Raw genomic sequence first — 25,932 nt, 5'->3', positions numbered from 1 at the left:
CCATCTGTCCCTTTTGACTTTCACATAGAATCTGTAAACAAATACACAAACTCAGGATAAAGTTATAATAGGGACGTGTGTGTGTGTGTGTGTGTGTGCATGTGTGTGTGTGTGTGTGTGTGTGTGTGTGTGTGTGTGTGTGTGTGTGTGTGTGTGTGTGTGTGAGTGTGTGTGTGTGTGTGTGTGTACAGGTCTCTAATGAAGCTGTCCACAGCCCCTCATATGCACAGCCATAAGCTCTTGCTTAATTGGACTATTGTGTTGATTGAAGAAAACCTCTGGGGTTAAAAGATGCCTGCACTGAAAAAAAAGAAAAGAAAAAAAAAAACACCAACATAACAAGTCATTTAGCTTCACATTCAGGCTTAAAATCCTGTTTTCCTCAACAAAAAAAAGAAAGAAAGAAATTGCCTGTGGGATTTTTCCAAAGCAGTTTCCCCTTTTCAGGATTTTTTCTTGCTAGCAAATATAAATATGTTGAAACATGGCAGAATAAGGCAGCTCGACCCTCTGGTATCGAGAAATTAGTTGATTAACACTTGCAACAAGTGGGATTATCTCATCCCACTGACAATTTATCACTTGGGTTAAGAAAAACAGCACTGAAGATTAAGACTAAATTACTTGGAAAGATGACAGGTTTTTTTGCGGTGTGACCTGGAAGTTCACCTGTTTCTCTGCTCTCTAGTTTAGTTTAGTTTAGCTTAGACTAAACAAACTATTTAGCCTCATATTCAATGTTAAAATCATGTTTTTCTTCAAACAAGACAAAAAAAAATGGACAGCGTAATGACATAATCCCAGATGTCATCAATAGAACAGCCACCTACTATAAAAAAAATGACACTTGAATCAAGAAAATTCTGGAAGCAAGTTGATACAAGTGGGGTTTATCTCATCCCACTGCCAGATTTTTTCTTTTTTTTACCTTTTCTTTCAACACTAAACATGAAAATAAATGATTTGTAAGATAGAAGGTTTTTGCTGTGTGGTTTAGTTCATCTTAGTTTATGTTAAACAATAAAACAAACCCACAGCACAGGCACAAAGATACAAGACAAAATGAACAAATTCCATTTTCTTTTATAAGTGTAAAACGAGCTAAACAAAAATACACAGACATAATAGATCAGGTTTACAGAGATATTATAGCACAACTCCATATTAAACAGGCCTACTTAAAATCACATAAGTAATCCATTTGTTGACTCAGACATAAAAAACACACTTCAGTGCAATCAGATTCTTACAGCTGACAGATGAAGCGGCTCTGCAGGTTTTGTGATATTTCTTGTTGTGTAACATCACAGTGAGGGGCACAACATGGAGGTGCAGAGTTGGAGGAGCATGACAAAACGGTGTGACTGCATCACTTCGGTGGCTTGTATGACTGAGGGGCAAACCGTCGTTGAGTCATCACGTAAATGCCACTATTGTCCAGTTCATCAACATCGTCATCATCGCCATCATCATCATCATCATCATTATTCTCATACCCTGAGTTTCAACATCCTTGCACATGTGAGTCAGATGCACAGTTCCAGTTTCTCTGTCTTCAGACTCTGCTCTTTCTCTCTCTCCCCCATCCCATGTGATTCTCCTCTGAATTTCTCATTAATTTTTAAAGTCATTTCTGGATCTGTCTCCCTATCTCTCTCTCTTTCTTTCTCTCTCTCTGTCCTCCATCTTTCTTTCCTCCCTTTCTCCCACTCACAACTGAGGTAGAAGCAGTGGCCGGGGCAGGGAGAGACGCGGACACAGCAAACCGCCAAACAATAGGCCATTCATGATGCCCTGCAATGCAATGATGATCCTGCTCTGCCCTCCATCCCCTCCTCTCTCAGCCCCCCCACCCAAGCACCCACCCACCCTGCACCAGCCTCCACAGCTGCACAGGAATGTGGTCCAACAAGTTCCCCCCCCCACCCCCCTCCACCACCACCACCACCACCACCACCTCACCAGTACCACCACTGTCGCAACTGAAGCCACCCCAGCCTCAGCCCCCTTTTCCCAAATAAAAAAGGCGAAGAAGGCAAAGAAGCGAAGAGGGGGGAAACTCTGCAGACGGAGCACAAAGAGAGGATTCATGGCCGGTCACATACACTCCCAGTAAAAAAAAAAGAAAAAGAAAAAGAAAAAAAAAGAAAGAAACGGGGACCCATTTAAGTGTGGTGCAGCTGCACTAATTCACTGGGTGAAAATGGGCCAAAAGGAGTGACAAAGGTCAGATAGCAGAATCATTTTTATTCATCCTTATATGGATTGCATCTCGCTGCATCATATGACTGTAAATAACAACCACTCATAAAGTACACGTGATGGATAAATCGAGTAAAACCGGTAGTCGTGTACGATTCCCACAAACTCACAAACACCTGCATCTCATGGCATTACAGGGACTGGATGGAGGAACCTCAATGGAGAGCAGGCCAGTTCACCACAAGCATTAACTCAATGCCAAAGTCAATTTGTGACCCTTCACCTGTTGCCTCCTGAAGCGTGATTCCCTGTCCCGTCATGGGTCACAGTCGAGTTTAACAAGACGATTGCTTTTCATCCATTTTCCATCTGCATGCTCTAATGCCAGCTTCAGAAAACTTAAGATGGCATCCAGCCCAAAACCATCATCCATCTCTGAACCCCGCAAACAAAAAAACGTCCTCACTGTTTTCAAAGAGGAGCAGGAGAATTTTGTCACTGCACTAGATGACAGATGTGACTAAGTTAGCAGAAGCTGTTATTAAGACGCACAATATGTGAAAGTCAAAATAATGGAGTCACATGCGTTTCAGCATTGTTGACACTAAATCTTGGCATTGGAATTCCCCATGGCACAGATCTGACCCCATGCCTTTTTTTTCCTCCACATAAATCCTCGGAGGCATTGGCATTTATGAATTGCATACAAAATTAACACTAGCCATGTGAACAGCAGAGGCATGTCCACAGCATAAGGACAAACGCCGGTGAATGACACTGTGTAGGCTCCGGTATCAGGATTACTGCAATCTAGAGATTTTAGACGACTTCTCTGCTGAAAGGAGAAGAAAATATGCTAATGTACCAATCTCTGCCATTCATGTCACATAATTTCAGAGCCTATTGTTGAGGTCGTCATCTTTTGGGACAAATGACGCCATTCATGGCATCCAATGTGCCTATTGACATGAGAATGAATGCTTTCCACCAATTATACAATAGTTTAATGCAGAATGTGACCCAGCCTGTGAATATTTGACCATTTTGCATGCTTCCCTTATCTGCCATCCTCCCTCTCTCTCTCTCTCTCTCTCTCTCTCCATCTCTCTCTCTCTCCGTCTCTCCATCCATTGTCAGATTTCAGGAATTTCCCTGAGGAATTGTTCATATTTTAAGGCCAAAGCAAAAGGGCACGCTCTCTCTTCCTCTCTTGTGCTCTCTTTTTTCTCTCTTTCTCTCTCTCTCTCTCAAATTTTCTTTCTCTATTTCTCATTTGCCTTCTCTCACCGGACCATTAGTTACCCTAATTCCCAGCCCATAAACCAAAGTGCCTCTTTTCTCAGAAAAAAATGAGATATTTATTCTATAATAACGTAAATAGATGAGCTCCAACTTCCAACCTGACCAGACAAAAGCATTTTTTTTTTAAAAGATGTGAGACAGATCACAGGTCTGAACCAAAATGTTGCCCATGACTGTGCATGCACCTGAGGGGTGACTCTTTGACCTCCCCACTGATCATGAGATCTTGTCTCCCCATCCTCTCCCCTCTTCCCCCGGGAGTCTCAGAGAAGAGGCGCTTGTGACACAGCGATCTGTGCTGCCATAGAGAAGCCCATTACTGCAGTCACATGGCAGGTTAGCACAGCGATGTATTGCCTGTGGATAATGGGACCATGTGAGCTCTATTTTCCAACAAGTTACAGCTGCCTCGAGGCCACAGACGGCTTCATATTGAGCACAAAAAAGTCAGAAAATGCATGGCTGTTAAAGCTTGGCAGCAATGATGTTTGTCATTTTCTTTTCTTTTCTTTTAAATGTTGTGAAAGAAAAATTTACCTGAAGTTATAATGGGCTGGGCAGCAGCATGGGTGGATTATTGATTAATTGTTTCAGTCTTTTTGAAACCAATAGACTGAATGTCTCACAAATAACAAGTTGTAGTCTAAATAAAAGCAGACACTTATGATCATTATCTTGCCCCTTCATGCCACAGCTGGCTTTCCACATCTCTGCATTCAGGTGAAGCTGAAGGGGCTTCTGCTCCCTTTGTTGCCTGACTAGTTTGGAAAGATGGAAAAGTGATCATAAACCTGTTTATGAAATGATTAGCTGAACGACTAGTACCTGAAAATAGTTTGATAAGAGTTTTAAAACAAAAGTTGGATATATGTTTTGAAATGCAATAGTAGACATGTAAAACAGAAAGTTTACTGACACTGATTGATAAGATATTGCCTAAATATTTCAGAAGTATCAGAATAGAAGCCTGCGGACAAACGTAGAGCAAAAACCAACAGATATTTCAATACGTGATAGCTGTCGGTTATATAAAAAAACCTCATTCGTTAATTGGCTTAATTAATTGTCTTAAAGTAACGAAAACAAGGCTCGTAAGCGTAACGTGAAGTGAATATGGATGAATAAAATAAAAGGAATGAAAAGGCTAAAAAAAAAAAAAAAAAAAAAAAAAAAAGCCGTGCGACATATTAGAGCGGGCCACTTCTTTAATTCATATTTGATTCGTTACAGGAAATTGATTTTATTTTGTATAAAGAAATTAGATATCTGAAAATATATTCGGCATTTGACGTTACATTTTGAAAAAAAACTTTGCACCTATTTTCTTCAAATTAGGCTAAAGATTTTTATTGGTTACGCATTAATTCCTTGGAGAAATTAAAATCATAGGTAATGAAACATTCGATTGCCTGAATATTTTTTCTCCTCGGACACCCCGGTCCTTTTGAAATGAAAATAAAAAGCAAGTTAGACCATAGGCCCAATCACAGCCGTCCACAATTGATCATTTTAGCCTTTATGGACACTGATTATGAAAAAAACATTTTGGCCTAAATGTTTCTTTACTCTGACAGATCATTGCGTCCGCACATTTACGCAATTAACATAATTTATATTCCGTGCCCATAATTTTCATATTTCTAACTTGTTAGAAGTTAGAAATATGAAAAAAAAAAAGTTGTTCCTTTTTTTTTTTTTTTTTGTCAACTGTCTTTTCTTCAAAGTAATTAATAACAAATAGTGTGTGAAGGATAGCAAAGTCCATATAAGTTCCAAAACAGGCTACCAATATAATTGTAGTCTATACAATATTTATAAAATAGCAGAAAACTGTCATATAATACGATAAAATCATTACAAAGCCACTAGACAGACATATCGGAAGTCCCCAGGAATATTATGAGAATACTTAAGAAATACTATATGAGATAATAAAATACAGGAATATCATAAAGATACTATTGCTGCGGAAATACTTTAAGTCGCTATACGAATAATATAGTGATTTTATAGAAATTTAACAAAACGAATGAGGAAAAACGTCTCAGTATTTGGTCTAATTTGGGTTAAACCTCAGTTTATTAGACACCAAATACATTCTCTAGGGAAAAACGCATTAAATTGTATTTTTTAAAATAATAATAATAATTTATTCAATAAAGACAGCGGTTCTGTGAGCGTGTGAACCAGAACCTTGTTCTGTCAGTAAACAGACTCCCTTGGGGGTCACATCTGAATCCACCGCAGAGCTATATGCGCTGACAAAACCGCTGCACCCTAAAACCACAGCTCAGCGTGCCTTCCTGCATAAACCAGAGGAAAAAAACTGCAGAACGACACACGTTTTGGACGCTTTCTGGAGAGGAAAAAATACATTCAACCACTTGCCTTTACTCAGTATAGACAAAGACACTCACATCAAGCCTAGGAGGCCTCGGGATCCAAGTGTTGCAGGTTGGTCGATGGGGTGCAGCATGTAGGACCCCCGCCCCTCCCTCCCCTAACCCCAAACCAGCCCCCCACCATCAACACCTCCAAGGCCCAAATCCAGGTGCTGGTTGGGGCATTTAGAGATACAGAAGTGACGGAGCTGGAGCAACAGAGAGAGATCCATGTGTCCCGTCTGCTCCAGAGTATTTTCTATGTGTGTGCCACTAGTGTCTATGCTCGGACATAAGGGGAGAAAGACGCACACATCGCTCTCTGTTATCAATTTTTTCCAAGTTTGCAGCACAAAACTGCTTTTTGTTCCCCATTTTTTCATTTACGAGGGTTAATGGAGAGAGGCTTGGGCGTTTGATCACATGGTCACAATTCACCTGAGATGGAGACAAAGAGAGCAAAGACAGAGAAGAGAGAGAGAGGGAGAAAACTGAGACACAGACTCAACATGAGAGGCATAAGGGAGACACAGGGGTTATTGTTGCATTTATTGTGTGTGTGTGTGTGTGTGTGTGTGTGTGTGTGTGTGTGTGTGTGTGTGTGTGTGTGTGTGTGTGTGCTTGTCCGGGTGCGCGTGAGATGCCGCAAAAGTCCATTCTCTTCATTCCCATGCTTAACGGCACAAATTGAACATGCGTGTACAAATTGAGTGTAAGTGTGTCATGCAGTGTAAAACATCACTTTTCTCTGGCACAGCCTTGATGTAAACAAGGCCCAGCTCAAACGATAAACACAAGGCCATTTAACATTTTTTAAAATTATTTCAATCTCTTTGGTCAGCTTGCATTTGATCAAAGAAACATTTTTTTTAAAGAACTGATCTCCACAAAGAGATCAGTAGTGCGCATCGTTTATTTCTACTCTCCATGTTCTCATTCTCATAGCACTCCCTCAGAAAATTTGACTCTTGACGAAATGAAAATAGCCTACTGGTGTTCTGCCTGTTCAAAACGTGCCTGTGCAGAGCGGGCCGACTGCTTGGCCTCCGGTATCTCTGCTTGCAGCTTTCTGGACTTCCGTGGCTTCTAAGCAACACACCCGCCAAGTGTGAGCTCCATCGGACAAGTGGTTGTCGAGATAATCGAAGAACAGCCAGCCTTTCATTTAGATTTGGTCAGATTCTGCTTTTCAATGAGCTGATCGCACTTTGTGATCAGCTTCCGTTGAAGTTAATGAATGAGTATCCTATAATTTAGGGGAAAGAAATAGTAGAAATGCTCACAAATGTTTCATAGAAAAATAGCCGACAATGAAGATGCTGTTATGGCCACAGACAAAAAGGAATAACAAACATTCATTTCTTTTTTTCAAAGCGACTAAGCCTACAGTATGTCCATTCATGATAATATGATGTTAAAGTAACTGTGAAGTTACTCCTCTTATAGTTATAATAGCGTCAGTTATTAATTTGTAATTCATTTTATTCTGAAAATCACATTTTCCTAAATGTGTGTTTGATACTTTTCTACTAAAAGCCACTGCTGTTTTTACATTACAAAGTCAAAAGGTGAAAACCATATTTCCTGTATGAAAAGGATGGCAAACTGATTTTAGGTGGGGTTGGCCCTCACTACATTCCTGCCTAAATTCAAACGATACAATCCCATCCTGACTTTTTGAGAAATGTAGCATAATTCGACCACAAATAACCCTCCTCATAATTGTTTATTTGTTTGACATAACATGTCAACACGTCCAACAAAGCTGGCCTTCTTTTGGCTCTAAATGGCCGCACTGTAGAGTCACTTAAGCCACTCCGATGTAAAATCTCACCTCTTCTCATTGGAAATATTCACAGTGACGGACAGACAGGCATTAACAGTATATTACTTTCCTCCAATCAAAGAGCAGGAGGATAATTAGAGGACCAATAGGAGTTCAGAGTGTGTGTCCGGGGGCGGGGCTGGCTGTATGTTGGAATGCTGCCTCTCTGGGAATGTTTTCCACTTTCAATCACTTTTTTTTCTTCTCGTCCTTCTCACAAGGCGCTCTTTAAGCTGTGTTACCACACAGAGCAGCCATTCATCGGCTCTACAGTCAGCCACACACACTCCCATGTTGAACCATTGGAAACCTAAATTGGTAAGTTGTGTAATTTTTTAATTTTTTGTTTTTTCTGATAAAGGGAGAACATTATTTATCAGTATTTACCCTATCCAAACTTTATTCGTCTGATGCTTTTATTTATTGTGGGTATGCGTCAATAATAATGATAAGGGTAGTCATACAAATTCATGAGCAGAATATTCTTTGAATGCGCCCATGTCGTTCATATACTGTTTCACTTGTCGGCTAGTGATTTGCCGTCTTAAATTTCTGAGCAAACTCGGGTAACCAGCTGGTTCACACAAATAAAATAACACACAATTAGATATACCATATAGGCCTAAAGTAGGGCAGTTTTATTTATGGGCTAAATTATAATTTGCCCCATTTGTTAACTTTTTTTTTTTTTTTTATTAATATGGAATTGATATCAGTAAGGTAGGCCTAACTAAATTTTATAATTTTCAGCTGCACTTCTTGTGAAACGGATTTCCAAACCCTGCCAGCGGCGGAGAGGATTTGGGGACTTTTACGCACCATTATGGGTTTGCCTGAGAAGAGGCGGCAGTAACGGGGGATCACATTAGACTCCATCTTATTCAACCAAGACTTCTTAATTACAGTCAGCAGTTTGTACTGTATAAAATCTAAATTTCCAGTCGGCGTTGACCTATCATTGGTTGAAAACAAACATGTCTGGCGAGGAGCACAGCCTGTCCGAGGCGGAGCTGAGTCCCGGAGGGTCAGAGGACGGCCACTCGCTGTCACCGACGCACCCCGGTGCGCCAGGCGGCCATGACTCCCCTCTGGCCGGGCCGCCGCAGCAGCTGACCGCGCTCTGCGTCGCGGACGGCGGCGGAGACGAAGGAGGAAGAGGCAGACCCAAATCAGAGGAGGAAGACGACCGCTTCCCCATCGGCATCCGGGAGGCAGTCAGCCAGGTGCTCGACGGGTATGACTGGACACTTGTGCCCATGCCGGTGCGCGTTAACAACGGGACCAAGAGTAAGCCGCACGTCAAAAGGCCCATGAACGCCTTCATGGTGTGGGCGCAGGCGGCGAGGAGGAAACTGGCTGACCAGTACCCTCATCTGCACAACGCCGAGCTCAGCAAGACCCTCGGCAAACTGTGGAGGTCTGTATGAAGAGCGTCTAACCGAAAAAAAGAAAAAGAAAAAACACTGGGGCCATACACTGGTACATTTCCTGTATCGTTTGTGCGTGATGATAAACAGGAACATAGAGTACCCATAAATGAAAAAGGGGGAAAACTTTGGTTTCCAGGCTGTGATCATCATAAAGCAAACAACTCCCAATATAAACACCAGATAATTTGGAGAAAAATATTTCCTTAAAATAATATAACACTTCAGTTGTACATTGCTTACTATGATGTGTAATTTACATTATTAAGATTTATACCTATGCCTAAAACATGACTGAGTCTATATTAGTTTAGTTACATCCCTGGATTTACCTGTTGATATCATATCCAGCAAACATTAATTTAACATTTAATGTAAACATCATTGTCTGAGGAAATAGTTTCACATTAAAATGGTATGCCTGTAAGCCTAAATCACTCCCTGTTTTTCTCCCCCCAGGCTGCTGAATGAGAACGACAAGAGGCCATTCATCGAGGAGGCAGAGAGGTTGAGGAAACAGCACAAGAAGGACTACCCTGAGTACAAGTACCAGCCCCGAAGACGCAAGAACGGCAAACTTGGGCCTACCAGTGAGTCCGACAACCAGGGGGAAGGGGAGGCCAGCCACTCCCAGTCACACTACAAGACCCTGCACCTGGAGCATAATGGTGGGGCTGGGTCTCCCCTGGGTGACCTGCACCACCACCACCATCACCATCACCATCCTGCTGGTAGGCAGCTCAGAGGTTTCACTCTTGGTCTCGCTAGTCTAGCTTGTATTGAACCTGCTGAAAAGAGATTTAGTCGCAAAAATGTCATTACAAACAAACAGGTTACAGGTTTTTAACACTGAAAATCTAATCTGAAATGCACAATGAACAAATTATTCTGGAGTGGCTCTGATTTGACCTCTGATTTGACAGCTCACCTGACCAGCTGTCCATTTATTTACTCTTTCTAGGTCAGGGTCACAGCCCGCCCACGCCCCCCACCACCCCAAAGACAGAGCTCCAATCTGGGAAACTGGCAGAGGCAAAGAGGGAGGGGGGAGGAGGAGCAGGCGGTGGATCAGGGGCGTCTAGAGGAGCCCTGGGGGTGGGAGCAGAAGGGGGATCTGGTGGCCCCTCATCATCGAGTGCCAAACCCCATATCGACTTTGGCACCATGGACATTGGCGAAATTAGCCACGAGGTGATGTCCAATATTGAGCCCTTTGATGTGAACGAGTTCGACCAGTACCTTCCGCCAAACGGCCACCCACAGAGTGGAACCAGCGCCTCTGCAGCCGGATCCTCTGCCTCATCATATGCCTACGCTCTGGCCGCCGCCAGTGGGCACTCCGCCTGGCTCTCCAAACAACAGCAACAGCCTCAGGCCTCACCGTCTTCCTCAGACCCCTCAAAGGCCCAGATCAAGAGTGAGTCGGCGTCTGGGAGCCACTACGCCGAGACCTCGTCCTCCCCCTCCTCAGGCACCCATGTCACCTACACCCCACTCAGCCTCCCTCACTACGGCTCCGCTTTCCCCTCTCTGGCCTCCAGGGCGCAGTTTGAGTACGGAGAGCACCAGGCACCCGGGGCGTACTATGCCCACTCCAGCCAGGCCCCTGGGCTGTACTCAGCCTTCTCCTACATGGGCCCCACACAGAGGCCCCTGTACACCACCATAGGAGACCCCTCCAGCGTGGCCGGCTCCCACAGTCCCACACACTGGGAGCAGCCCGTCTACACCACACTCACAAGACCTTGAAGGAGACGAGCCGTGCCGAGGGAAATATGCGAAGCGTGCAACTGTGTGTGTGTGTGTGTGTGTGTGTGTGCGCGCGCGCGTGTGTGTTTGAGAATATGTGAGCGAGCATGCGTATTTGTATACATGTGTGTGCCCGTGCCATATTGATGTTACATGAGAAGTTTATACTTGGTTAGCCAATGTAATGCAAGATGCATCGTGGGGCCTTACACAGTTACTCTGAAAACAGCCACATACACACACACACATATTACAAAGTGTGAATCAACGGTCAATAGCCAATCACAATAAATAAATCTTAACAAATGTGTGCCATCTTAAGTGTATGGGTTGAGATGTACAGCAAGTGTGTATACAAGTGATAGGTAAGTGACATTTCGCACATTGAAGCTGAAACGACATTGGATTGATGAATGACTCTGATATGACCCAGAAGCGATGGGTTTAGACTGACATAATCAGATTTTATTAACCAAACTAAAGGAGATGTTTTTGACGTCATAGTGTTATTTTATATGAGTAGTAAGTTTATTGTTGTTGTTGTTTGTTGTTGACATCCTAGGGTGTAACTTTTATCATGACTGATTTGATATTACACTTATACATCTGCACCACTGCTTTGGGAAAAGTGTTTTGTTTCCAAATAATGTTCACTGGGTTTGTTTCAATGGCCAGATAAGGATAGTTGTAACTCAAGTTTCCTTCTTTATCTGTAGTAAACGCAGTCTTGTCCGATGTCCATCTTTTCACTGACTTCATTGAACTGAACAAACATTTAAGGGGAAAAAAAGGAAAAAGAGAGGGAAAGAGGACTCTTAAGAGACATTTCAGCTTACATACATATCGCTCAGTTTTGGACACATTACCTCAACTCTGTTCATATTGTGCCAATAGTAATAGAGAAATACTATCCTGGGTACCTGATCAAGTAATGCTGAAGGTATTAAAAAAATTCATAGCACTAAACCTTCAGTTTAGTCACTGGACTTCTTTTTTCCATGCTTTTTAAGTGTATACCTCTTTGTTGCATTACATTTGATTTGTCCAATTACTGAGGTAAAATCTATTAGTACAAAGTCTTAACCAAATCTCCTGAGATAATTGGCCAGCTTTGGGTCCTACTTAAGGATTAGAATCACATGTACTACAATTCTGCACTCCATGTAGGCCAAAAGCATGTTTTCTTCTTTATAGTGTTTCCCATATTGTGTCCATGTCACCCTCTTCCTCTTCAGCAATGTGAATAATGGTCATTACCACAGGCTTTACTTTTATTACATGATGCATACTGTATCATTTTATACTGACCCTCTTACCATGTAGTTATTTTTATGTAAGTAATAATGCATTTTGTGTCATACCTTTGCTTCCTCTGTTTTGTATAATTCTGGATAGTTTTGTAAAGTGTTTGCTATACATTCGCTGAGTATTTTGCTTCCTTACAAGAAAAAGCAATGTTGAAATATTATTGATGTTGTCATCTATTAAAATCAATTTATTTATAAAATTCTTTGTAATGGTATTACTGCTGCAGCTCCAAAAGAGGCAACACTTGGTGAAGTTGGTAAGTTGAAGCAAGTTATGTTCGTTTGGTGAATCAAGAGGAGGAAAAAATAAAGGAAAAAAAAAAAAAAGCTGCTGACGTGTGAACTGTAATAACAACACGATCAGCGCCCCACCAACCTAAGCTGTTTAGTGTGTTTGTGTGTTTGGTAGGCTAAAATTGACTACTAATTCTCCACATTTAATCGGCTGGGGACTGCGTGTTACTGAGTGAGACAAAGAGAGCCATTCAGTGAGAGAAAGAGAGAGAGAGAGAGAGAGAGAGAGAGAGAGAGAGAGAGAGAGGGAGAGAGAGAGCATGGAGTGGGTGTAAAGGGCCAGAGGCAAGGCCAATTTCAGCTCAGTAACTTGTACACACTTGGACTTTTGTACATGGCCTTCCCTCACTTCCCCCTCTCCTCTCCACCTAAGGTGCCTTCCACACCTTCATCGTCAGCGGTATCTCAGCCTGCAGTTTTTTGACCCGGGTGCACAGCGAGTCACAGTGTAAACTCATCCTGTCTGGTAAAGAGATGCACGGCTCCTTGGAATGGGATTGAGAGTGATGCAAAACAAGGAGTCACAATTAACTCGCTGATATGGGGGAAAAAATCAAGCATTACAAAACATTTGACTGCGGGGTGACTACTGGTGCTTTCATAACAATTTTTTTCTCTTAACAGTCATAACGTGGTTATGATGACCAAGCAGACAGAGGCTGGAACAATCTTGTAATTGGAAAACTGCATCCTTTTTGTGTAATGCAATCTTTAAAACCACAAAAAGACAGAAGTCAAATCCATATCACAGTGTTACGATATCCAAAATCTCAAACAATCCTATTTAGTCCAACGTCACAATCAGTGAATTAATGTATCGCACATCCCTGGTCACAATATCCAAAATTTGGGTGCCAGGCTGACATGTGTGTGGTGTGGTTCTGCTGTAGTGTGGCAACTGGGGGAGAAATGGGAATGCTGGTGGCCCAAGCTGGAGGAGACTGTGGGCCTAACTGAAAGTAAAAAACAAACAAACACATACTACTACCAATTTTTCATGACATATTTACATATAATTATACATATCGTAATGAACTGTCTATTTAAAATGGCATGTTCTGAATACTGCTACTTTTACCTTTTTTTTCAAATTGTTTATACATACTGTCTTTTATCTTTCTTGTCTTATGGAAACTATAAGCCATGCCACATGAGTGTATACTCTGTCTGTTAATGATAGGGTGAGTGTACCTGCATGTGTTATGAGTGTGTGTTCTTGATGTGTGTCTATACGTGCATGTGTGTGTTTTGTGAGTGTCTTAGGACTCAGACTTACTTGGGAAATAAATATTAATAGGCATTTATGAGATGCACTGTTGCCAAAGCGCAGTGCTACATTAAGTTTCTCTGTCTTTTCCTTTCAATTATTGCTATGGCACATACAAATCATGCTTATTTTATTTAGTATATTTTATAAAGTTTCTTATATGTGTAAACAAACCAAATTAAACCACCATGCCATACAGAGCTGATCATGAACTACATATCCCAGAAGGCCCTGCGCTGTGACGCCATTCCTAGGGCGCCAAATCCACAGCAGCTAGAAACACAGCACGAAGAGAGGAGAGCTACATCCTGAGCGCTGAGGCTGAACTTTCTGCTGTTTTATCCACAAAAACACACACCTGACAGGTATTTACTTGCAGACACAGGTCAAACAGTATACTCAAACATTAGCACGAGTTTGGTTTCAAGCGTTTATGCTGGCTTTGAGCGGAATTATCTTACGTTTAGCATTAGCTAAAGTTTGCTAAAGTAAACAGTCGTATATCTATATATGTATCTATGGTAAACTGTGACGTTAATCTAGCTGGTAAGCAGGAAAACACTAGCTAACCGTCTATTTAGATAGGTGTGAGTATTGTGTAGTTTACGAAAATTGGTCCAAAACTTTGCTGAGACGAGAAAGAGTCAATCTGCTGTTGTTGTCCTGTTTGTTTGTTTGTTTGTTTTTTCAGCGCAGCAGTCATGGACCTCGGTGAGTTTGAAGCAGACAACTCCGTCAGCTGCCGTCTGGTCTCTGAAATCCCTCAGATCTGCAGGACGGAGGACTGCTGCCTGGGCATCGACGAGGCGGGCAGGGGGCCTGTGCTGGGTATGATGCTGTTTCACCTGCTCTCCAAAATACAGGCTTCAGGAAGAAGCGCAGTAACCCACTGTCTCATCGACTGCTGCTCTAAAATCACATGTTTAAATCAGTTTAGATCTTCCCGTGTGAAAAGTTTGTTTCCCTGAAAGCATTGATTCTGTTGTTTAATTAGATATTTCCCATTTTGTCTTTTGTGTTGGCTCATAATTTACAAAGCAAAAATGCTTAAAGAGCATATTGCAGGTTGGAGACCCCAGTGAATCAATGTGTAGGAAAATGATGTGGGAACTGAATTTTCATTGAAATATGCATATATATATTCTACAGTGACCTCTGGAGTTGTTTTTGTGGCAGAATTTTACTTCCGCATCTGAAAAAGCTAAACCGGAAGTGACGTAGGAAGAGGGAGTGCGGTCAATTTGAACAATAGGAATATAATGGATCTTAATGCTAGTTGTGACACTGAAGAGGCTGTGAATGTGTATTCATATCAATATGACGGAGCACAGCCTTATAATTACGAGCCTGTTAGGCGTCAAAGAGACCAGGAACAGACCAGGGTCAGAAGAAATAACGGACAGAGAGATTCAGCTGCGGTGCGAGGAGAACCAGCGGAGGACCGGGCAGGTGTGTTGGTCAGTGACCTGGGTTAGCTTGTAGATTCGTATATATACGCATTTATCTATGAACGTTAGCAAGCGTTATCTAACACTGTGTTCACATCACAACACTGTAAAGTTTGCTATCACGTATCAGGCTATAACTAGTAATGATCGTCTAATACCAGCAGGAGTATTGATACTTACCTATAACGGAAACTAATGAGCTTCTATCAGTCGTATTTCGCACTGCATAATGTAACTCCGCACTGCGTCGTATAGTGCTTTACCGGTACCGCAGGAGAGAGATAAACAGCTTCCTGATAAATGATACTGATTTTAAAGCCCCCGCCTTGTCGTCTGTCGCTGTCGTGCTGCTGCAGCCGCGTATAAACAAAAGTTGTTATGGCAGTCTGTGTGCGCCGCGCACCTGTCAGATCCGGCAGACCTGACCGGGTGTGCGCGGTGCCGGCTGCCATCAGGTGGGCCGGCCGGTGTGCGCCACCACCCGGTTTAAAGTAGCAGCCAGCTGACATGCCGCTCCGGCACCGCGCTCCCCCGGTCCGCGGCACCCGGTCTGCCGATCTGACAGGTGCCGCTCCGGCTGTCAGTCGGACGCTTTCTGAAGAAGGAAGTTACCCCCGAAACTGTCAAGGTAAATAAACATCCCATGTCTGATTAAGAGAAACAAAAACGTCTTTTAGCTAAAAGGAAGACATGATGAATGTATTTGAACTATATCGATTTATGATGATATCGGACCATGCCTGTTGTCGTATTTCAACGTGATGACGTGCATTCCCGGGGCGATCGCTTTAGGTAATGTGACTGCCCTGTGTGAGCAGCCCTTTACAGTAAAGTAAAGAGTGTAGTTGTTGTCAACCCAACCCGGTTCACTGTCTCTGCTCTGCTTCGCTCCGTGGAGACACACGGAGGCTCAGCTCTGCCCGCGGTCAAACAGAGGAGAGGAGAGAAACTCAGCTCAATCATAAATGACAACAAAACGCAATAGGGCCTGTTTTTTTAAAAATGTTATTTATCTAATTTATGTGAACCTGTTTCATTTAAGCTCAGTGTGAGCGTGTGTTTTGCTGTCATTTATGGTCGCACTGAGTTTCTCTCCTCGAAAACGGCGGAGTCGACGTCTTGACAGGTTGGAGTTTGTGCAGCTAGCACAAACACAATAATTTACCATGATGATGATAAATAAATGCTATGTAAAACTACTGAAAACAGACCAACTCATTAGACCAAGACCGCTCAGACTCACAACCACCTACTGCTGCGCACTGAGCTGGAGCAGAGCTGAGGAGACCGACTCCCTCTTGTTACGTCATATGACGCGATGTTGAAAAAAAGAGCGTTTTTTGGAGCTTTGCTCAAAACGGCCACTTTTTCCTCTGAATACGTGCCCTAATATCTTGTAAAACATATGAAATCCTGCATTAACCGTTCACATGGTCATTTTCACACAATGTTACGTATAAATTTTGTAAAAAATTTAACCTGCAATATGCTCTAGACAGCAAAGGTTTCATTTGGTAATTATGGGAACAGTTTTCTTTAGGCTGTCAAGATCATAAGAAAAAAACGTCCCACTGTAAGTATAAGCACATTTTGCCGCTTCTACACAGCTGTAGATTTAGGTAGGTCACATTGTATTCGAGATGGAAAAATGGGTCATTTGTGACTAAAACGAATTAGAAAGTCAAAAGATGATCATCATTGACTGTATTTCTAGATGTCATAATAGTGTAGTTTTTTTGCCTTTGGGTTTTGACCGGCTCAACATCGAGTCATATTAGCCGTCAATGTGCAGCTTCTGCAGTTGCAGCCAACCTCAGTGTCATCAGATTTTACTGTCATTGTTCATTGAAAAGAATTTTTGATTTACCACCACAACCTGAGTGCAGCTTTAAGCGTGCCAGCACTCAGCTGCACTGTGCAGCATGTGTTATGTCTTAATAAAAATAAGCATGTTTGATTTTACTCTTTGTGTGTGTGTGTGTGTGTGTGTGTGTGTGTGTGTGTGTGTGTGTGTGTGTGTGTGTGTGTGTGTGTGTGTGAACCAGGCCCCATGGTTTATGGAATATGTTACTGTCCGGTTTCCAAAAAAGAGGAGCTGAAGGATTTGAAAGTTGCAGGTAATCCCAACACACAGGGAGTGATCAGAGGAGGAAACTGCACTCACTCTCTCGGCAGCAATTTTAAAATACATCATCCTGGTTAATCTACATAATAAACAACATAATAATAAACATGGCTGGGTTCTGTGATGTAGCAGCAAATAAAACAAGCCTCCATTGCATCACTGGTTTTATTACGGTATTAGATTTACAAACTAAAATGGTTTGTTTTCCCTGGACAGATTCGAAGACACTAACCGAGGCAGAAAGAGAGAATCTCTTTCAGAAACTGGATGAGGCCAGAAGTTTTGTCGGCTGGGCTCTGCAGATTCTCTCACCCAACACCATCTCCACCAGCATGTTACAGAGGTGTCTTCACTCAAATAGCGTCATGCACATGGACACCCACTTGGCTTTCTTAGTTTAATATCCATATGTCAAGTTGTTTTCACAATACTAACAAAGTATCTGCTTTCTTTAGGGCGAAATACAACCTGAACTCCCTTTCACACGATGCAGCAATTGGTCTAGTACAGTATGCCCTGGACAGCGGGGTGCAGCTAAAGGAGGTATAGAGACAAGTAATTAATATCTATAAATCAATATGATCATAAATTTGAAGTATTGTCTTGTGTTGTGTCTTAAATTCTGATAAAAATATAATTGTCACTATGCACGGTGTTAGGCGAGGTATATTATTGGCTCCCAAAGAATATTTATACATTTTTATAGTTTTATAGTTTTTTATTTATAGTTATGGATTATAAATTCTGACAGATCCACTGAATTGATCTGCTAAAGCAAATAAGTTGAATGAATCACTCTGACTTGAATTGATATGAAATAGTTTCAATTATTTCATTCATGATTATTTATCAAAAAAAAAAAAAAAATGACCTGATGTTGTGGTGATCTAACAGAATCTAAGTTGAAACTTTTTTTTTTTTTATAGAACAAATAATGTTCTCTGTTGGCACAGTAAGCCCAGTAGTGAGCCCAACCTCATTTTTACATCGCTTTATCTTATTTGCCATTGTCCTCCCCCAGTTTCTTTGTCCTTGTCCTCCTAAGTTTGCCTTCTTCCATTTGTCTGTCTTTGTGTCTTGTTGTCCTGCAGGTATTTGTGGACACAGTCGGCCCTGCAGAAAAGTACCAAGAAAAGCTCTCCCAGCGGTTCCCAGGCTTGGAGGTGACAGTGCGGCCAAAGGCTGACTCCCTCTTCCCCATTGTCAGCGCTGCCAGTATCTGTGCCAAGGTGAGGGGCAGTCATAAAATCAAACCTCTTTTGTGTGTCACTTTTCCAGTGCCAATCACATTCATAATTATTACGGTTTCTCTGCCCTGTGTTTGTTTCATTCTGTCTCACGCTAACGATCTTTAACTTGCTCAGAAATTTGCTAGTTCACCCTGGGTCCCTTTTACTTCTATATCTGAATGGTGAACATGTGAGCCAGAGCAATTGTACAGTAAAATCAAGTCTTTTCTTGGTTTCAGAGGTGTTTTCTTTGATGTAAAGCCAAGACATGCATGAGAAGCAGCATATTTACGTGATTGCTCACTTTCATCTAAGCTGGTAGAGTTGGTTGTTGGTGGTTATTCATTCATGGATTCATTTCAGAGCAGAAGTGGTGACCTGAGGCCAGTTTTCCACAGTGAAACTATACAGAGCAACCATGTAACTGGAAGTCTTTTGTTATTTATAGTCTTGTGTATAAATCTAGCCAGATGTCAGATGTCCACAGTTTAAGCTCTTTTGCAATTCAACGGTGGTGCTTTCTCTCCCTTTTAAACTTTCATTTATATAAAGTGACATTTCAGCCCAAAGGGGCCATCATGAGACACACTTTGATCTCTGTCTGTGGCTTTGTTCTGTGCTGATCAGGTGGCCAGAGATCACGCTGTGAAAGGCTGGAATTTTATGGAGGACCTGGGAGACGTTGACACAGACTACGGCTCAGGATACCCCAATGGTAACATCTGAAACATATTTAATGTATAGCTCTTCTCCAACTCCTAATTTCACTGTCTGTTTCCTCCCTATTGACAGTTATGTCATGCTGACAGAAGTGTAATAATGTTTCCTACAACTCAAGGAAGACTAGAGAGCTTTACTGTAAAAAAGTGTACATATAAGAACTGATGAGTATTAGATACACTGACAGGAAATGTGGTTGCTATTTTGACTTCCCTCCTGTTCCTTTCCGTTTTCAGACCCCAAGACTAAAGCGTGGCTGCTGAAGTACCTGGACCCTGTGTTTGGTTATCCGCAGTTTGTCCGCTTCAGCTGGAGCACTGCTCAGACCCTGCTGGATGGGAAGGCTGCCACTGTCCACTGGTAAGGAGACTACAGTTTCTTTTTTATTTTGACCACAGAGTCCTTGGGTCGATAAAGAAGCTTGACATAGGAGGGAAGGAATTAAAATTGAATACCCTTTAAGGTCTTGTTTAAAAAATAATATTTCTGGCTCAGGCACTTGAGGTCTGTTTGTGAAAATGTGCATTTAGCAGTTTCAAGTTAACAGCTTTTATTAACTTGAAACAAATAATTGGTAGAGAACAGTATTTATTTAGAAAAAATATTCAGCAGCTTTTTGTCTGTAGAAGCCAAAAAAATTGACAGAAATGTTTTGCAGGTGTACGGTCTCGCGTTTGTACTGGTTAGAATGTTATATATAAAATTACTCCTTTGGTTTCCAGCTCCCACCTCAGGATGTGGCAGAAATAACCCTTAGTGTAAAATCAGTCTTGTTTTGTAACCCGTGTCCTCAGGGATGATGATGAAGAAGATGGGGAGAAGGCAGCTGCGCGGCAGAACAACAAGTCCATGTTGTCCTACTTCAGCCGGGCAGCAGGAGGTAACGACCAGAGCTCCACCCACCAGACACACCGCTTCTTCACAGAGCGGAGGCTGCACAGCTTGGACGCACTGTGAGACACATTACAAGATGTGCACACTCACATAAACTCAGTAAACTCATCATGAGATTTCCATGTACAGCCAAACAGAGTTTTAGTCACAGATGTGGATGGACTTTGCTCACAAAAGTTGTAAATGCTGATAAAAGTGTGCTGTTTGTATCACCAGTGCGAACTTGAATGGCTGTCTACCGTCATTTGTCTTCTTTGTACATGTTTTTTTATATATATAGAAGAAACATTTTTTCAAAATGCATATTTGTCTGTCTTGTAGCACTTTTTCAAAAATTATACCGTGATTACACAAGCACAAAGGGCGCTGATGGAATGAGCTGCAGTGCTGCTGTCTTGAATTTCAGTACTGCCCTCTGGTGGTGGTTGTGACAAAAATACACATGCACATTTGAAATGGCCTTTCAGTCCACTTCAGTGGAGTGCCTTTGTTTGTGTCTTTATCAGTCCTCAACACAGCCCTTTTACAAATGTCAGCTTGATGGTATACAGCATGTCTGCCACAGCGTGGCGGCTACAGAAGTACAACTGAGTACAACTTGATTCAGTCTAAATGACAACCCAGAACAGATTGTTCCACAAAGACGGGAGATCACGGTTCCTCTTGGGTTGACTATTACACAGTTAAGACTACAACACATAGACCATTGTGTATAAGTGATGCTTTTCCATCTTGCTGTGTCTCCTAAATTGCTGAGTCTGGTTTACCAATCTAGTCCTCAGTGAGGCACCAGCATTTGACATTTCCAGCTAAAACATCTTCAAGATTTTACTCGTCATTCCCAGCTGTTTTCAACACTGCTAGTCACTGTTGCCTTCAGTAAATACTCACTGACTACAGTGTAATCTGCATCGCCTTAAAAGGCACATTTAGCATTAAATTGCATCAGTCTTTATGTGGCTACCAGATACCTTCCAAGATATGAGGCAGTCTCAAGAGTGAACTCCTGTTGCTCTGTCTCACACGAGAGGCCCATCCTCCTCTGCATCATGAGGTCTTTTACTTGGGGTAGCAACTGACAACACACAGGTAACTCTTCCGTATGATGAGAAGACACAGGTTGTATGTAAATGCAGGAACGTAAATAATGACTGGCTATGTGGGGGCAGCCATCGTATAAACCATAACAGCACTTTTCCAAAGAGAATCTGATGTCCCAGGCTCAATAAAAGTTATGTGAAACACAAGATACATTCAAGGCATATCCATCTGTCCACTAGTTCTCGCTGGACTTGTGTCTGGACTCCTGGATATTCTTCCCACAGTTCATAACCAAGGTGGAGACAGCAAATGAAGACAGAATCATGATGGAGCTCCTTACAAAGTGAGATGAGGCTCCCCTGGGCGCAGCTCTCAAAACCCTCCTGGGTAAAGAGTCTCTGTTGGAGGCTGTGGTGGTTACCGTCTGGGCTGCAGACTCCATGGTTACAGTCCTGTGATGCAGGGGGCTGAAGGCAAAATCCACAGGCTCGCCACGGGAGATTAGGCCTTGGGTTTTCAGCAGGACTGGTGCAGCCTCAGCAGGATGTGTCTGTATCTCTCTGACCTGGCCGACATGTAGCTGTGTTTCATCTGTTGTGTCCTGTCCTGTTCTGGCCTTGATCCCTCCTTCTGTACATCCCTTTATAATGTTCCCAAGGCTCACGTCATATGCTCCAGAGTGGCCCCGTCTCCGCTGTGTCAATAGGATTGTACATAGATAGCCCATGGCAGGAGAGGGCTAATCCGAGATCTTCTCCCGTTTAAAGACTTCCTCTTTTAATTCCATTAGATCACCCTTTCATTGTCCCTCAGAGGCTGAATGGAGAGGTTATGGGAAAGAGGCTTGCAACATACAAACATAAACATACAATTAGCACTGGACATAAACCACCGTCGTCATGATAAACATGATGCCGTGATGCCTCTCTGCCTGTCATGAAGTTTAGTTTTGCAGAGTGCATTTCCACACACTCGTTGACAAATGTTCCCGCACTTGAACATAAATGCCAGTTGATTTCCTCATTCTTCATAATAGAACGGAGGCTCTGAATTCATGCAGTTTCTTTAGTTCTGTGCACACGCTACACTTTTGATATTTCAACCACATGTCTGAAAGATAAAAATTGGAAAAAAAAAAAAAGTCATTTGCCATCGAATGTAATGTAATGTAAGGTCAAACACTGATAATGTGTAAAAGTGGTACCTTTGTTAACCGAATGAAATGAAACGTCTTACTAGACAGGATCAAGGTGACGTTAAGGTGCAACTTCGGTGAAGCAGATTACATCAAGCTGAATTACTGGCAGGTAGTTTCCATTCATTACAGCTAAAATTAAATCCAGGAGACCTGCCAGAGGAGAGGTAATAGAAATTGCTTAATTTGCGGACTTAAATGTGATTTGTATCACCAACATCCAGTATATACAATAGTTTTGATTGGCAGAATCAAGAGAACAGAGCTGAATAGAGACATAAAAGATCATTCGACTTAGAGCAGGGCACAAGGGATTACATTATTACAGAAAAAATCTGATTCTGAAGTTTAGCTCAAAGTTACAACCTGCAAAATTACTTTCTTATTACTGTACATGTCTACTGCCTAAAAAAGAAGTTAAGTATATTCTAATAAATAATATAGTAACAATTGGTAACAATCTAAATTATTCTTTCATACATCATTCATAATGGTAATTATGGTATATTCCAAATTAATTGCAGTCATCTGTCTACAGTGAGCCCACAGCATTTGACATTTCTAACTAAAACTATGTGAAGGGTTTTGTAGGTTTCATGTTTTTTTTCTTAATTCAAGGAGTTTTTATTTTATTTTATTTTTTTTTTAATTGCGTATTCTATAGACATGCCACTACAGTCAGGGAATGTACTGCTTTTTTCCATCAGCAGCTTTTCTATTTACTTTGAAAAAACTCAAATTAATAGACAATGAATCTGCAAAATAATTTTCTTATGAACTATGTGTCAGCCGTAGCCGATACAGCATGCAGTGAACTGCGTGTTTCTGGCTTCTGACATCTGTCTTCACAAACATTTTATGGGCAATCTTGAGGCCAAAAGAAAAGGATACCATCCATGTAATGATAACAGTTCTTGAACGGAGCGACATTTTCCCTCAAAAGTGTGCAGTTTAGCGGGGAGTGTTTTCAGCACCAAGGACAGCGCAGTCACACCAGGAATAACCCAGGTCACCGCACGGGTCAGCAGGCCTCTAATCCCTGTGGCAGACACTGCAGACAGTCCCTGTTCCCTTTTACGTTGTCTGTGTAATTCCTAATTCTATAAATAGGATAGCGCTTGTTCATTTGCCTCACATACACAAAGCGTCGATGAATGAATGAACGTGTTAGGGTAGTTGTGATGATACTCGAAGCTTAAACAGTGAGTCAGAGAACATTCAAAGAAATGAAATGTTATATTCTGAATGATCTGACCCTTTTTTTTTTTATTCCTTTCTTGAGTCATTCCCACTCAGTGATGTTTATAATCAATGAAAAAAAAAAACAGAACCTTGTATGACTCACAGGAGGCTAGACAATATTGTTTTTTGGTGTGAATATGAAGGCTACATGACATTATCCATGTTTAAATAACAGGTTTGCAGTTGCCTCCACATTGCAGGGCAAATTGGCAGGTGATTAGGGTCATGGATTTAAAGTTTCCGGATCTAATGATTGGCAAGGCTGAAGGCAGTTATGTATCCACACAGACACTCATATTTTTAAAATACTACTATTCCCCATGGTGGTGTTTATGTGCTGCAGTTGTCCAAAGTGCAGTTTGAAATAGCTATAGTGAAAAAAAAAAGAAAAAGAAATCAGGATTATGTTTCTGGAACTGATCTGTTGAGCACCAAGTTGGAAGTAGCCTTCACTGTCTTTGTGAAATTACCAGATGGTAAAATTTACTGTTTAAATGTCATCATCTCCATCGATTTTTCAAGACTTCTTAATGAATTACTGTGGATATTTCTTGACTTGGCATTTCAAACTAGTTTTGTCACTGATTGTATAACAGCATCCTTTTTTTCTGAGGAAAGTGGACTTTAGATTTAATGATAATTCAAAAAGTTTCTCATTAGCAGGCCATCATCAGGTCCTTCTGTTCTGCGTGACCAGCTGAATAATGTGTGGTCGCATGGTGTCCCGTCCAAAAGCTGCGTCTTACTCGCTGATCAATAGTAAGTAAAATTCATCCATGTTATCCCTGGTCTCCCCAGAGATTAAGTGATTCTTGCCAAGCTCCTTTGGGAGCCCTGGCATCGTTTTTCTTCTCCCCTGCAACAGATGGCGGCTCGTGTTAATTGTAATAGCCGATAACTTCCACAGTGTGTCTCTACTGCCCCATAGTGGAAACTGATATTTTTCCCCCCCGGCAAATAAAAGTTGCAGTATATTGCTTCCATAACATTAGGTTTAAGTGGAAATGAGTTTTGATTTTGTCATACATTTTTACCATACACCTGTAAATGTTTGATTTTTCAGCATACATTACAATCTGCATTTTTTTATTCATATTTTGGCAAGGTCCTATCTTCACAAAACCCTTTTTCACATGGAGGAGGCAATAATTGGCTATATATTATGCAAAAAACGCTATAGTTTACCTGTGCGATTTCTGCTGGATGCACCCAATGTGTGAAAATTACACAAAATAGGCAAGTGCATGCAGACTAAAAAAGCCATTCACAACATGATGTTGCCGGTTGTGGTGCTGCTGCTGCTGCTGCTGAAAAGCAATGAGATGGTGACAGAAGAGGAAATGACTCCAGCTTTTTTTCAGTTATCTACCACAGCTGTGAAGGTGACACTCCATGATAATCACGGGAATTAAGTATTACACCGTCTCCATATATTCCTGCAGTGAGGGCACCCATATGTCTTCAGTCCTTTTCAATATGTAGCAGTGCTCGCTGTATGTTTTTATCAGAGACAAGATTCCCTTTTCACCTCCTTTCAAAGCCCTTATCCCTCACTGATTTTTTATTATTATGTCTATAGCAGTCGCAGAGGAGCAGATGTAAAGAGAAGCAGATGAATTAGAGAGGGATTTGAGACATGAGATGTGAATTGTGCAAAATGGACTGCAACTCAATATCAGTAAGAGGTCCCAGGCATTTTGTACATTCAGGGTAAATAAATATGGTATGGACGTATCTTAGAACAAAAGTGCCAGACTACTTTCTAGGTTACATGATAAAATATACTTTACTGTACAAAATGCTCCAAAGGGAGTGTTTCTATTCACACCACTTGGACATTTTATAAACAAAAGCGCTGGTATTGTGTTATATCAAATGCCAGCGGAAACTGTGTTCTGTCTGTCTGCACTGAACAGAAGCAACAAGGGCAGAAAGCCACTTAACCGATCAAGCTGCATGTGTGTTATCTCTCTCTCCCTTGAACTCCCTCCCCTCGCCTCTCCATCTTAGTTAGTTTTATGCATGTATGACGGGGCACCCCCGAGACCACTGGTCGTGTGGTGTTTTATTTAGAGAAGCTTCTCTTCCCAGACCAGGCTTTTAGCACAGCTGTAGTCTGTGACCCACTTCCAGACAGGACTAGAACAAGGAGGAGGTGGGGGCAGACAGACAGGAGGAGATGGGAGGTGGCGGGGATTCAGCAAGGAGGGTGGAAGTGGAGGTGCAAGACAAGGGGAGGCAATGGCAGAGGATGGATAGAAGAAATAAGGAAAACAATGGGTCT

At 41.9% G+C, this 25,932-nt stretch overlaps 2 protein-coding genes across 2 annotated transcripts; both read left to right on the top strand.

Annotated features, from left to right (window-relative positions):
• Positions 1-7,920: 7,920 nt before the first annotated feature.
• LOC115357196 (transcription factor Sox-10-like) lies at positions 7,921-12,347 on the top strand. The gene is made up of 4 exons (XM_030048602.1): positions 7,921-8,028; positions 8,461-9,127; positions 9,597-9,868; positions 10,099-12,347. The coding sequence occupies exons 2-4, from the start codon at positions 8,685-8,687 to the stop codon at positions 10,884-10,886; spliced, it is 1,503 nt and encodes a 500-aa protein (XP_029904462.1). The 5' UTR covers positions 7,921-8,028; positions 8,461-8,684; the 3' UTR covers positions 10,887-12,347.
• A 1,630-nt stretch (positions 12,348-13,977) lies between these two features.
• Positions 13,978-20,630, top strand: rnaseh2a (ribonuclease H2, subunit A). The gene is made up of 9 exons (XM_030048614.1): positions 13,978-14,119; positions 14,446-14,582; positions 17,248-17,319; positions 17,544-17,670; positions 17,783-17,870; positions 18,419-18,556; positions 19,184-19,271; positions 19,513-19,636; positions 20,071-20,630. The coding sequence occupies exons 2-9, from the start codon at positions 14,456-14,458 to the stop codon at positions 20,231-20,233; spliced, it is 927 nt and encodes a 308-aa protein (XP_029904474.1). The 5' UTR covers positions 13,978-14,119; positions 14,446-14,455; the 3' UTR covers positions 20,234-20,630.
• The last annotated feature ends 5,302 nt before the right edge of the window (positions 20,631-25,932 follow it).

Source organism: Myripristis murdjan, chromosome 1, assembly GCF_902150065.1.
Source record: "Myripristis murdjan chromosome 1, fMyrMur1.1, whole genome shotgun sequence".
In the NCBI taxonomy this organism is placed as follows: Eukaryota; Metazoa; Chordata; class Actinopteri; order Holocentriformes; family Holocentridae; genus Myripristis; species Myripristis murdjan.
Note: the sequence above shows the minus strand (reverse complement) of the source record. Positions and strands in the feature narration are given on the sequence as shown.